The 14,349-nt window shown below is 40.8% G+C and overlaps 1 protein-coding gene across 1 annotated transcript; it reads left to right on the forward strand.

Moving 5' to 3' along the window:
• The first annotated feature begins 4,935 nt into the window (after positions 1 to 4,935).
• LOC104427892 (scarecrow-like protein 9) lies at positions 4,936 to 10,891 on the forward strand. The gene is made up of 2 exons (XM_010040903.2): positions 4,936 to 5,881; positions 9,729 to 10,891. Exons 1-2 carry the CDS (start codon positions 4,936 to 4,938, stop codon positions 10,889 to 10,891), a joined length of 2,109 nt encoding a protein of 702 aa, XP_010039205.2.
• The last annotated feature ends 3,458 nt before the right edge of the window (positions 10,892 to 14,349 follow it).

Below are 14,349 nucleotides of genomic sequence, written 5' to 3' on the forward strand. Positions count from 1 at the left end.
ATGATCTATATGCTCCGGAGATTCGTCGAAATTTAAGTGCCTGTTTTTGGTGTTGGTTAAGCTTGGTTTTGGTATAAACTTCCATAATAAATGTGTAGATTTGTGTTTAGATACAAAGTACTATGGTTGTGGTCACTTTCTAGATGGTTTTATTATACTAAATGTTGACTATGATGATGTCAATATATGTTATTCCCTTTGTTTCACGTCTCCTACTTCATATGATAATGATGTGATTATGTGGCATGCTAGACTTGGCCATATTGGCCAACAACGTATAAATAGACTAGCAAAAAAAGGGCTTGTTGGGCAACATTGAAAAAATCGATTTGCCTAGATGTGAGCATTGCCTAGTCGGGAAAACGACAAGGAAACCATTTGGAAAAGATAAAGAGTTGAATTTCCTCTGCATTTAATCCATTATGATGTCTGTGGTTCAATGAATGTGAGAAGAAGGCATAGGGCTGCTTATTTCATCACTTTTATAGATGATTATACTCGATTCAGATGTGTCTATTTGATTTCTCATAAATCTGAAGCATAAGTTGTTTCAAAAGGTTTATGAACTTGGTTGAAAATCAATTAGACAAGAAAATAAAAGTATTGAGATCCGATCGAGGTCGAGAATATTTATCTGATGAGTTCAGAAAATAATGTGATGAAAAGGAATAGAAATACAGTTGTCTATTCCATATACTCCTCAACAAAATGGTGTTGCAAAGAGAAGAAACAGAACCCTACTGGAAATGCTTAGGTCCATGATGGCGCATGCTAACTTACATATCACTTTTTGGAGTGATGCGTTGTTAACTGCTGCCTATATACTTAACTGGGTGCCTTCCAAATCAATTAGTTTCACTTCATATGAGTTATGGACAGGTAGAAAACCGGACTTAAATTTTCTTAAGCCATGGGGTTGTGCTGCCTATACTCATGAGTTATCTCACAAGTTTGGGAAATTTGGTCCTAAAGGCAAGAAGATTATTTTAATGAGATACTCCGAACACTCGAAAGGGTATGTGTTCATAGGTGAGCAGGAAAGTGGGAGTATAACTGAATTTGAATCACGAGATGTCACATCCTTAGATGATGAATTTCCTAAGAAGGGCGAAATATGGGAAGATTACTCCCTATTTGAAACCTTGGATCAAGATAATGATATTAGTGGAGTTCATCCAAGTGGGAGTACTATGAGAAGTGATGAATTCAATTCAACTCATTCTCAATTGCAACCACGTGATGAGGCAACGTTATCATTATCTAATCCTAGTGGGAGCATAATGGGGAAGGATGTGCAAAGTGTACAATCTCCCATACGGCGAACAAGTCGCCAAAGTATTCCCCGTCGACGTTTTGACATTGAAGGGGAAAATTTTATGGTTGCTCCACAAGATGAGGATGAGCTAAGAAATATTAATGAGGCTCTAAATGGCCTAATAAGGAAAAATGGATTTATGCAATGAAAGAGGAAATGGAGTCAATGAAATCAAACCAAGTCTGGGAACTGGTTGATCTTCCAAAAGGACGCAGAGCTATTGGGAACAAGTGGGTTCTCAAAATAAAGCGAAAGGCTGATGGCTCGATAGAAAGGTATAAGGCTCGCCTTGTGGCGAATGGGTATAATCAACAAGAAGGAATTGATTATGAAGAAACATTTTCTCCTGTAGTGAGATTTACCTCAATTCGCATAATTCTGGCAATAGTAGTTAGTATGGATCTTGAGTTATATCAAATGGATGTAAAGACTGATTTCCTTAATGGAGAATTAGAGGAATGAATCTATATGGAACTTGTAATAGTTTAGCTTAGATTAATTCCAGTTAGCCTAGTTTAGAAATTGGTAGCCTAATTAGCGTATGCTTTGTTAAATAAAATTAATTAGACTTAGCCTCACATTTCAATAAATGATTTGAATTGTCTAGTTTATATTTCATCTTAATCAATTGATTAGAATTAAGCTTGCCTAAGCTCAAATAGCAAGGGTTCATGAAGCTTTGTATAATTCTTTACCCAACAAGTTGCGGGTTGTTTTCGGTTCTCGCACCTAGGTAGATGCATTTCAATTACTTGGGTATTTACTTAATGCACCATCATTTCAATATATTGATTGCCAATTTCCTTTTTCTAGAATAAAATAATATTAGGGTCCATTTGTTTTGCAGAAAATATCACGTTTCCAAAAAATATTTTCTAGGAAGTCATTTCCAAGAGAAAAAAACTATATTTTTTGGTATTTGGCTTAAATCTAATATTGAAGTGAATTTTTTTTCATTGTCTATATCTAATTTTATTTTTTGGGAAAAATTACCAAGAAAATTTAATTTTAATTTATATATTTTTTTTAAAATTGAATTTTAATTATTTTTCTTCTAAAAAATGGAATTTTTATTTTTATTTTTTTCCTTTTTCCTTTTTCATTTCCTCCCTCCTTCTTCCTTCTTCTTCCTCCTTCTTCATTCACCATCGCGTGCCTCAATGTGGCCAGCTACCCGGCGACCAACCAAGACGCAATCGCCGGATCCGACAAGCTCGAGGCTTGGCCGATGCAAGCAAGTCGTGTGGAACAACGGATGCTTTGCTCGCTTGGATCAATTGAGCCTCAAGCTTGCCAACCAAATCCAAGCAAGCTCGAGCTTTGCCGAGGCCAGCAAGCTCGCAGCTCGCTCGATCCAAGCGAGTCCGAGCTTCGCCGAGTTCGGCGAGCTCAAGCCTCGCCCTCGCCGAGATCTGGCATTAGGAGAGGCTGGAGTTGGCCTGTGGCCGATCGCTGGCCATGGCAGCCGATCGCCGGCCATTGGTTGACCCCGATGGCTGATCACTGCCATGGCCAACAACCGGCTAACAAAGAAGAAAAGAAAAGGGAAGAAAAAGAAAAATAATTAAAACTAAATTTTAAAAAAGAAAATGAAAACATAAAGATAAAGAAGAAGAGGGAAAACAAAGAAAAAAACAATTCAAATAAAAAAAAAAAAAAGGAGGAGGAGGAGGAGAAAGTGAGGGTTTATAGAGATGTGAGATAAGAGAGATCAAGTGGGGAAAATGTTTTTCACTTTTCAAAAGTGGAAAATATTTTCCCCTAATTTAGAAGACTATTTTCCTTTCATGGAAAATGTTTTCCTCAAGCAATTCATTTTCCATGAAACGAACACCGGAAAATTCGAAAAACTTTTTCCCGCAAGTTATTTTCAATGAAATGAACGGAGCCTTAGAATTTTAATGAACTTCCTACAAAAACATTTGTATAGTAACTTTGTGACTAATAGGATTATAATTGGTAATCAAGAGTAATTTGTCACTTAGATTACACTTTTAAATTAGGTACCTAGAGGGTTCTAAGAAAAACATTAGCGTAAGCAAATACCCATCCCTAGAATTCTTTAGTTGAGTAGAAATTGAGACAACGCTCTTGTGTCTCGATTGGGTTCTAACAAACGCGCAATAATGACTAATAGCAACTCCTAGAAATAATTAAGTGGTTAAGAACATTAAAATAAAATTGCGTGTCATGTGAGATTTGGACTTGGGAGAGCATGCAATCTTAATTGATGTACATTTTGCGGTGTTATCATTTGGTGATAAATTTGAGAACGTCACTTGTATGTACCATTCTGACCGTCTTTTGAGCAAATACCTCTAAACCTATTCGTCGAGAGCAGCCCCTCGAGGGGTAGGTCGCAAGAGTCTCCACTCTCACAGCTTGTACATTTTTGAACCTCAAAAAGTATTCGACTGGCCTGAAGAATTGAGGAGTTGCTTGATTTTTCATTTGGTATTATTTTGTTCTTGCCTTGATTGAGCATGTCTGCAATAGGTAATGGGAATTTCGTTAGAAGGTTTTGCTACTTTTGAGAGGTTTACCATAGAAGTAGATAGCAACAGTCAATAAAAGTTACAACTGCATCCTAATAGTTCGCCTTATGATATGGTCCTGTGATTCTGGATCTGCTTTTTTAGACATAACATAGTGTCTTGAGTTCATTTTGGCGAGTCCATTCACATGGAGAGAACGAGACAGAACCGACAGATGTCAAAGTGGTCCTCTCCTCACATCGGTTGCAAATTTACTCTTTTACCTTGCACCTCTTTTCCAGTTCTGCAGAAAGCACATGGAGTGAAATTTTTCGCGGGAGATTGACCGGGTGCGGGGGCCTTCTTTATTTTGACATTGATTCCTGCAATGAAGATGCCCGATCCATTATAATATTAGCAATCGCTGCAGACCAGACTACTAAAAGAAAACAATGACTTTGTTCATGTGTTTCCTAGTCGAAGTACATACGTACGAATCAACATATAATATTTTAGTGCGACGGATTCCATTACATTATTAAATTTTCCACGCTTGAAAAGGTGGTCATCATGTGAAGTTTGTGGTCTTTAAATAATTTTCTTTGGGTAGTGGCAGTAATTGCTGCTGTTCTTCAGGCGCATCAAGACTGGGCTTGGCTTCTGCTTCCTCATCTCTCTCTCTCTCTCTTCAGAACCAGGATATCCTTCAGGTATGCTTTCGATCTTCCTGTAAAAACTAGATGCAAACAAAATTATTAGCGGAGATTAGGTGGATTGAAGTCATCTACTATCATAGAGGACATGTGAGTTTGAGAATTTTATATGAAAGCGGTAGAAGGGTATGTGCAAATAATGATTGGTTTGGTTACTTGATCTACTTATTACTGACAACAGTGATCGGCATCCAGAAATCGTCACCTTTTCAAATATTACTCAGAACTTGTGCAGATTGATTCTTTTAGGGTTTGGGTTGGCAATCTGAATCTGAGGTTACAATAGGATAAGTCAGCTAGCCGAGATTTTTTCGTTTTATTTTTTTGAATTGGAGCAACGAAACCACGAACTTTGGGCTAAGATAACCAATCTATTGCGGCGAAGCTGGTATTTTCATGCTCTATTCCCGTCAGAGTGAGTGAGAACTCAATGATGGATCCACTGATGGGAGCCTTGTATCCTTCTGATGGGTTCCCATCGGACGATCAGTCAATATCTGCTGTTGTAGATCATTGTTTAGTTTCTAGACCAACTTTTCAAAGCGCACCTGACAGATGTGGAGAGATGCATCATTTGGTTGATGTTGCCCCATTTTCAAATGAATGTCGTGATGCACCGGACACCAAAGAGACTGAATTCTCCGATGCAGTCTTCGAGTACATAAGTCGCATACTCATGGAAGAAGACAAAGAAGAGAAGACATGCACGCTTCAAGATTCTTTGGATCTATTGTCAGCTGAAAAATCCTTTTATGAGGTCCTCGGCAAAAAGTACCCGCCTTCACCTGAGCCAAGTCGCACCAATTGCATCACCTACAATGACAAAGACTCAAATGACAGTCTCTTAGACGGCACTAGATATACTAGCACTATCGGCAGTAGGAAAACCGGATCCTATGCTAATATTGGTCGGGTTGAAAATCCAGGCAATTATGGTACAATGAGTTTTGAAAGAGATATTAGTCCAGCGGCGTTTCAACCTAATCGAGGGGGTAATGCAGAGAGGCTTGACTTGTGTAGTGAGAGCCGAATAGTACGGCAGTTTAGGATGGGGGTCGAGGAATCCAGCAAGTTTCTTCCTAATCAAGCAACTACCGAACTTTTATATCAGGAACCACACGGAAAGATTGACAAAGTGGACCGCCTCGGTGCATTGAAGAGAAAAGAGAGTCTCTATAGGGAGGAAGGAAACATGGAAGAGAGAAGTAGTAAGCAGGCTTTTGTTCATGAAGAATCCGTACTTCGCTCGGATGCTTTCGACGTCATTCTACTTAACAGCCAAGGGGAGGGCCTGGCGCATCTTATGAATCTCCGTGCATCGTTGAAGCACAGAGAGAATGAAATCGCACACAAGATCGAAGAGCCCAAAGGTGGCAGAGGTTGTTAAATATGACTCGAGTTTGAGCGTTTGCTAAAACGCAAAATTTGGTGGACTCATGAAGGAATTACTGAAGAGGAAATAAAGTTGAAAAAAAAAAAAAAAAGGGAATCCGGCCGTGGGTATGAGAAACGAATTTACTCGTGGATTCCGTCTGCATGTGAATGAATGGGTGGGCCCAGAGTCAAAGTGTTGACTCTGGGCACACACACGTTCAGCGAAGCACGGAGCGGAGCGTAGGTGGGCCCAAGCTTGGGCGCACGATTTCCTTCTTTGGCACGTCCTGCACACCCACGTATAAAAGTAAATATTATGCAGATTTTCTTCTGGAGGGCTTCTGAAAAATTGCCGACCAAAACCCTAAGTAGAAGTCACAAAAGGAAGCCGCGAAAGAGGTCTTCTTCTTGGGGTGTTGCTGTTGCACCCGTACGAGAGAAAAAAAAGGAGGAGCCGCATATCTTCAAGCTGAAGCGCGATCAAGAAAAGGAGTTCTTTTTCAGCGTTTGTTTTTGAGCTTGTGTGATAATTTTGTGTCGTGACTTGGGTTTGGGGTTAAATTGGGGCTTAGGAAACACCGAGAGAGTGTTTGAGTGACTTGAGTGTGTAATCTCCTTGTATCGCTCGATCTATAGTGAAATTCGCTACTTGCTCTCCCCGTGGACGTAGGTCTTTACGGCGAACCACGTAAATCGGTGTTTGATTTATTTTTCTTCTTCCGTCTATATTTTGTTCGATCGCTCGCCCCATCGCAACAAGTGGTATCAGAGCCAGGCTTGGCTGAGTTGAAGCGAATCGATGGCGACAGAAGAAGTAAAAGTGAGAATCGACAAATTTGATGGGAAGGATTTTAGTTTGGAAGATGCAGATTGAAGATTATCTTTATCGGATGAAACCGCACTTGCCCTTGTCCGGGAGAAACCAGCGACGATGAAGCAAGCTGATTGGGATTTCTGGATAGACGAGCTATGGGTGTTATTCGGGCGACGTTGGCTCGTAACGTCGCGTTTAACATCCTCTGAAGGAGAAGACCACTGCTGATTTGATGCAAGCCCTGTCGGATATGTATGAGAAGCCCTCTGCGATCAACAAGGTCTGTTTGATGCGACGTCTATTTAACTTGAAGATGAAAGAAGGTGCGTCAGTTGCAGATCATATCAATGAATTCAATGTGATTGTTAGTCAATTGAGTTCGGTTGAGATTGATTTTGAAGATGAGGTATGTGCTTTGATTCTATTATCCTCATTGCCACGATAGTTGGAATACTACCGTTTCTGCTGTTAGTAATTCCTCCGGGTCAACAAGTTTGACGTTTGATGGGGTTCGAGATTTGATTCTAAGCGAGGACATTCGTAGAAGAGAATCGGCGACCCGCATCTCTTGCTCTAGTAGGTGAAAATAGAGGAAGAGCTGTAATACGTGTGGGTAATGGTAGTACTAATATGAACAGACGTAGTCAATCTAGGACTGCTAATGTTGTCTGTTGGAGCTGTGGCAAGAGGGGGCATCTTAGAAGGGATTGCCTTAAGCTGAAGAATGAGAAGGGTAAGGGAATTATGGTTGATTCTACATATAATGTTGCAGCTGTGCGAGATAATGCTGATTATGTCTTGTCATCACCGATTATTCATCGTTTGATGGATGGATTATGGATTCTGGTTGTTCTTTTCATGTCACACCAAATAGAAATTGGTTTATCACTTATCAATGCACGGGTAGTGATAAAGTCCAGTTAGGGAACAACACTAAGTGCAATGTTGTGGGTGTTGGTGATATTAAAATCGAGAATGCATGATGGTATCGTGAGGACATTGACTGGAGTGAGGCATGTTCAGAATTAAAAAGAACTTAATTTCCTTGGGTGCCCTAGATTCAGCTGGTTGCGGTATTCTTCAAAAGGTGGAGTTCGAAGATTGTTCGAGGTGCCCCTGGTGATAATGAAAGGAATCAAGCATGATGGCTCGTATAAACTTCAAGGTGAGACAGGTGATAAATTTATTTCTTTGCCGAGACGTCGGATGCATCTCGTTCGAAAGTCTTTTGACTGCTCAAAGAAGACTTGGGTGTTTGTGCCAAAGCACAAGTTTGATCTTGGTGTCGGGATCTTGCAGTCAAAAGCTTTGATCGAGACGTAGAGGCGGTAAGTTGATCAAGCATGTGCGGACCGATAATAGCATGAAGTTTTGCTCAGAGCTGACAAATAAATTCTGCATGAAAGATAGCATAGTGAAACACCGCACTAGTGCTAGTAAATCACAACAATTTGCAGAATTGATGAGCAGAACATTACTAGAGATGGCCCGTAAAATTATCTCTAGTGCTGGTATGGCTAGGAGATTCTTAGCTAATGTGCTAAGTACAGTAAGCTACTTGGTGAATAGATCCCCATCAACTGCTATTGAATGGCGGACTCCTAAAGAAGTGTGGTCAGGTAACGTTGCTGGTTATTCTATCATTAGAATGTTACGTTGCCCGTATTATTTTCAAGTGAGTGATGGTAAGCTCGATAGGAGGGCAAGGTGCATATTTCATGACTATGCACAAGGTGAGCGAGGCGATCCGTTGTGGTGTCCAGATATAAATTCACCTGTTAACAGCAGAGAAGTTACCCTTGATGAGTCTCAAGTACTTCGGCTAGGAGTGATTATAGGTGTTAATACGGATCCGAACGGTGTTCGGCTTGAGGTGGAGTTGCAACCGAAACTCCCGAGGTAGCGAGTACTGGTACTAGCAAAGTAATCAACACGAGATGGTGCTCGTAGCGAGGTGGAGTTTATAGAGCCAACGGTGGCTGTAACTGCTGAAATTAACAAGGTACGTTTTCGATCTCTTGATAGATATGGATGCAATAATGGTTTTGCTTTATCTGCGGTTAGGGAGGTTGCGTCAGAAAATCCTTGCGGAGCAGTTAAAGGTGCATGTGGAGTTGGTATTCGATGAGATCCTCAAGTTATGGCAAAGTTCAAGCGATGCTTGAACTTGGATAATATCTACGTGGCGGTTGAGCCCATCGGGGCTATGGGAAAGTAGCAAAGCATAATTTGAATTTTTACGAAGCGATTGTAATTTGGCTCAAACATCGAGCCAAGGTGGAGATTGTTAAATATGACTCGAGTTTGAGCGTTTGCTAAAACGCAAAATTTGGTGGACTCGAAGGAATTACTGAAGAGGAAATAAAGTTGAAAAAAAAAAAAAAAAAAAGGAATCCGGCCGTGGGTATGAGAAACGAATTTACTCGTGGATTCAGTCTGCATGTGAATGAATGGGTGGGCCCAGAGTCAAAGTGTTGACTCTGGGCACACACACACGTTCAGCGAAGCACGGAGCGGAGCGTAGGTGGCCCAAGCTTGGGCGCACGATTTCCTTCTTTGGCACGTCCTGCACACCCACGTATAAAAGTAAATATTATGCAGATTTTCTTCTGGAGAGCTTCTGAAAATTGCCGACCAAAACCCTACGTAGAAGTCACAAAAGGAAGCCGCGAAAGAGGTCTTCTTCTTGGGGTGTTGCTGTTGCACCCGTACGAGAGAAAAAAAGGAGGAGCCGCATATCTTCAAGCTGAAGCGCGATCAAGAAAAGGAGTTCTTTTTCAGCGTTTGTTTTTGAGCTTGTGTGATAATTTTGTGTCGTGACTTGGGTTTGGGGTTAAATTGGGGCTACAGGAAACACCGAGAGAGTGTTTGAGTGACTTGAGTGTATAATCTCCTTGTATCGCTCGATCTATAGTGAAATTCGCATCGCTTCTAAAGTGGACGTAGGTCTTTACGACCGAACCACGTAAATCGGTGCCCGATTTATTTTTCTTCTTCCGTCTATATTTTGTTCGATCGCTCGCCCCATCGCAACAGAGGTCGTGGCAAGAAGAAAAGAGGGAAAGTGGAGGTAGTCGATGTGAGGATGCTCCTCATCCAATGTGCACAAGCTGTGGCATCAAATGATCATAGGAGCGCAAATGCTCTGCTGAATGAGATCAGGAAACACGCCTCGCCTTTTGGCAACGGGACCCAGAGACTCGCTCACTACTTCGCTAATGGTCTTGAGGCGCGGTTGGCCGGCACAGGCAGCCAGATATATAGAGGCCTCGCCAATAGGAAAACAACAGCAGCTGATAAGTTGAATGCGTACCACCTGTATCTTGCAGCTTGTCCATTCCAAAGATATTCTACTACCGTCTCAAGGAGGATGGTAATCGATACAGTGGCGGATAAGATGAGGATTCACATCATCGACTTTGGCATTCTTTATGGATTCCGATGGCCCTCTCTGATTCAGCGCCTTTCCCAAAGACCTTGTCCAACTAAGCTCCGGATCACCGGTATAGACCTGCCTCAACCCGGATTCAGGCCCGCACAAAGAATCAAGGAAACGGGTCGGCGCTTGGCAAATTACGCAGAAAGTTTCAACGTGCCGTTTGAGTACAACGCCATTGCGAAGAGGTGGGAGTTCATTGAACTAGAGGAACTCAAGATCGATAGGGACGAGGTGACTATAGTCAACTGCATGTTCAGGTTCGAGAACTTGTTCGATGAGACCATCGCGGAAGAAAGTCCGCGAGACATTGTCCTCAACCTGATAAGAAGAGCCCAGCCGGATCTCTTCATCCACGGTGTTATCAACGGGAACTACAATGCCCCGTTCTTCGTCACTCGGTTTCGGGAGGCTTTGCATCACTTTTCTTCTTTATTCGACATGCTTGACACTATAATACCCTGCGAAAACCAGGAGAGAATGCTGATCGAGAAGGTTACGTTGGAAAGGGAGGCGTTGAATACGATAGCCTGTGAGGGATGGGAGAGAGTGGAGAGACCGGAGTCGTACAAGCAGTGGCAATTACGCAACATGAGGGCCGGGTTTGTGCAGGTGCCCTTAAGCAGGAGGCTAGCGCAGTTCGTATTCAACCAGATGGCTTCGCGCTACCACAAAGATTTCGTCGTAGATGAAGTCGGCAAGTGGCTGTTGATAGGATGGAAGGGACGGTTTCTATACGCCTTTTCTACTTGGAAACCGGCATAGCGAGATCGGTATGTGCGCATGGTTGAAGGAGCAAAAATGAGGCCGTCACTAACAGCGCCTGTCAAAAATCAGACGATGACCGGGGATGTTGGAATCCCTTCATCATTCTCCTCAACATGTTTATACCTGGGTAAAAACCCAGGTATGAGCTTTGCCTATGTTGTGATTGACTTGATTGCACTGACTGAAAGGTTGAATTGATGAAACCGACACCCATCGGTAGTGGCCGGAGGCGACCGGAAGAGGCGGCGACCAAATGGAGCCATGGTGGTTTTAGGCCAATGTCCAAGCCAGCCTTAATTCTTGTAATAGTTTAGCTTAGATTAATATCAGTTAGCCTAATTTAGACATTGGTAGCCTAATTAGCATATGCTTTGTTAAATAAGATCAAATGGACTTAGCCTCACATTCAAACAAACGATTAGAATTGTCTAGCTTAGATTTCACCTTATTCAATTGATTAGAATTAAGCTTGCCTAAGTTCAAATAGCAAGATTACTCATATAGCAAGATTACGAGGGTTCATGTCTCAAGGCTCAATAATAGAGCTTTGTGTAATCTTTACCCACAAGTTGTGGGTTGTTTTCAGTTCTCACACCTAGGTAGATACATTTCAATTACTTGGGTGTTTACTTACTGCACCGTCATTTCAATATATTGATTGCCAATTTCCTTTTCTAGAATAGGATAATATTATATTATAATTTTAAGAGAAAATTTCAAATAAGGACCCAAAATAAATTTATTTTCTCAAATAAGAACCCAAAGTAAACTTTGTGTCATATAAATATCTGAAATAAACCCATTGTTTCAAATAAGAACCCAAAGTGAATTTTATATCAAATAAGGATCCGAAATAATCAAGTTGATCTCTATTGAAAACCTTAGTTCACCAATAGACATTTTCCGGCATTTAAAATAGGGGCAATTTTGTTAGAAATTTGTGATTGGAAAAAAAAGGGAAAATTCTAAATTAATTAAGTTTAGGTTATTAATTTAGATGTTTACGTTTTCTTCTTTCTTCTCCCCTGCTGCTCTTCAACCAAATCACTGTCCAATGATTGTCACGACTCGATTTTCATCACTCCTCGTCTTGCTTGACCGACGGAGAATTTGGGTCCTTATTTGAGACAATGGATCCACTTTAGGTCTAAATTTGATACAAAGTTCATTTCGGATCCTTATTTGAGAAAATTGGTCAACTTCGGGTCCTTATTTGGAATTTTCCCGAATTTTAATGAACTTCCTACAAAAACATTTGTATAGTCACTTTGTGACTAATGGGATTATAAATGGTAATCAAGAGTAATCTCTCGCTTAGATAACACACTGTTAAGTTAGGTACCTAAAGGGTTCTAATGAAAACATTAGCATAAGCAAGTCCCAATCCCTAGAATTCTTTAGTTGAGTAAAAATTGAGACCCCTACATCTCGATTGGTTTATAACCAACCCCCGACGATGGCTAGTAGTGACTCCTAAAAATATTTAAGTGGCATTGACACCTAAATTTTACTATTTTAGTTAGGATTTAATCGTGTACAAAATTATGATTTAGTCACTAAAAAAAAGAAAAAGAAAAAAGAAGTAAAGAGTAAATAAATAACTTTCATTAAAATACATCATGTATGTTTTCATTAAAATCCGTTACGCGTAGACATTAGGAGTATTGACATAACTATCACTAATTATTAAATCTACAATTTAAAAAAAAAAATCGAAAAAAAAAAAGACAAAAAAAGCGAGGCCGGGGTGAGGCTAGGTCGGCCCGGCCTTCTTTCTTTTTCTCTTTATCCATTTCTATTGGCTTGGGCCTAGCCCAGCCTCCTTCATTTTTCCTTTCCTTCATCGGCCCAATCTTCTTCTCTTCTTCCCCTCTCTCTCCCTCACGCTAGCAAAGTACGATCCAGAGGATACGGGATGGCGAGGGAGCAGGGGAGACGGCGGATCGCACAGCATGATCCAAAGGTCGGATTCAGGCCGGCAAGGCAGCTGGAGGTGGCAGGAGCCATGCGCGCTTGCTGGCCGATCTTAAAAGAGAGATCGAGGAGCAATCCAAGGGGGGTTCTGGTTTTTTCTGCAGGTTTTGGCCGAGAGAGAGCAACAAGAACGTGAGCCCAAGAGAGTAATCAGCCGTCGTCCGGTGGTTCTTCCGTCAGCCGCCGGCCGCCGCAATACCCCCACCGAACCAAACCAGGTAGGTTTTCTCCGGTCATGTATGCTCTGTTTTTGTAGGGCATCGGACTGGAGTTCGTGGCCGACCCGTTCGCACGAGCTTTGGTCCCTCCGGCCCCCGTAGGTCTTTATCCAAGTCTTTTTGTGTTTTTGGTTGTTTTCCGAGAATCTCGATCCCATTTCGAGTCCCGGTTAAGTAGGAAATCTAAACATTTAGTAATGCTCGCGGACTGTTTGTATAAATGCCTGAGTGAAGCCCGCATAACTATTTCTGAACCTTTGTTCATTATAGGCGTCCTTCGTTGCTAGATGTGTTCTTTTGTTGTTCTACACGCTTTTTTTTCGTCCATTTTGAGTTTACATTGTCGTGGTTAGGGCTTATGGCCATATGTTGTGATTTGGGCTTATTTTTGTGCAAGTTGTGTCCCGTCTTCCTCCCTGTCCGTATAGGTGAGAGAGTGGGTGTCGGCTTGGCAGTGGCCCGAGTGCAGGTGGTGTCGATGCCGGTGACGAAGGGTAGTGAGGCTCGTTTAAAATGGCGTTGGTTTGGTCGATGAGTTTCGGTGAAAAAGAGTGTAGGAGATAAGGTGGCTTCGGCGTGCAGAGAGAACGCATGAAGAAGAAGAACACCAAAAGAGAAGAGAAAAGTGAAAGGAAAAGAAAAGAAAAAGAAATAAAAAAAGAGAAAAGGGAAGAAAGGACGGCGAATGGGGACGTTACGTGAAGAAGTAGGGGGTGCAATGAATAGGAAAAAATAGGGAAAAGACAAAAAGAGAAAAAGAAAGAAATAAAAACAAAATTTTTTTGTTTTTATCCGATTGGGTCGGGTAGCAAGTCAGATTGGATTTATCCGGTCCAAACCCGCTTCCTCGAATATAATATTTAATAAAATATTTAAAATTTCAAAAAAATTCAAACATTAGAATAAAAATTCAAAAAAATTCGAAAATTCAACAACTTTTAAAGAAAATTAGAAAAAAAAAAGAAAAAAATTCAAAAAATTTCAGAAAATATTGAAAATTCGAGTTTTAAAAAAAATATTAATTAAAAAAAAAGAAAATTAAGGAAAATTCAAAAAATTTCAGAAAATTCCAAAATTCAGAAAACTCTAAACATTTCCGTAGTAATTAGAAAGGCACAAAAAAAAACTCAAAAATATTTTTAAAAACCCAAAATGTTTTGGAAATTTTGAAAATTCAATTTTTCCAAAAAATACAAAAACTTCTAAAATATTAAAAAAAATCTTCAAAAAGTTAAAATTAATCCATTGGTAATCGCTGCAGAC

Source organism: Eucalyptus grandis, chromosome 9 (genome assembly GCF_016545825.1).
Source record: "Eucalyptus grandis isolate ANBG69807.140 chromosome 9, ASM1654582v1, whole genome shotgun sequence".
NCBI lineage: Eukaryota > Viridiplantae > Streptophyta > Magnoliopsida > Myrtales > Myrtaceae > Eucalyptus > Eucalyptus grandis.

What these genes read in the sequence shown, in the direction of transcription:
- LOC104427892 (XM_010040903.2), top strand. Translation starts at nt 4,936, where the DNA reads ATGGATCCACTGATGGGAGCCTTGTATCCTTCTGATGGGTTCCCATCG. An exon ending in AGAGCCCAAAGGTGGCAGAG is followed by an intron (nt 5,882 to 9,728) that starts GTTGTTAAATAT and finishes ATCGCAACAGAG; the next exon opens with GTCGTGGCAAGAAGAAAAGA.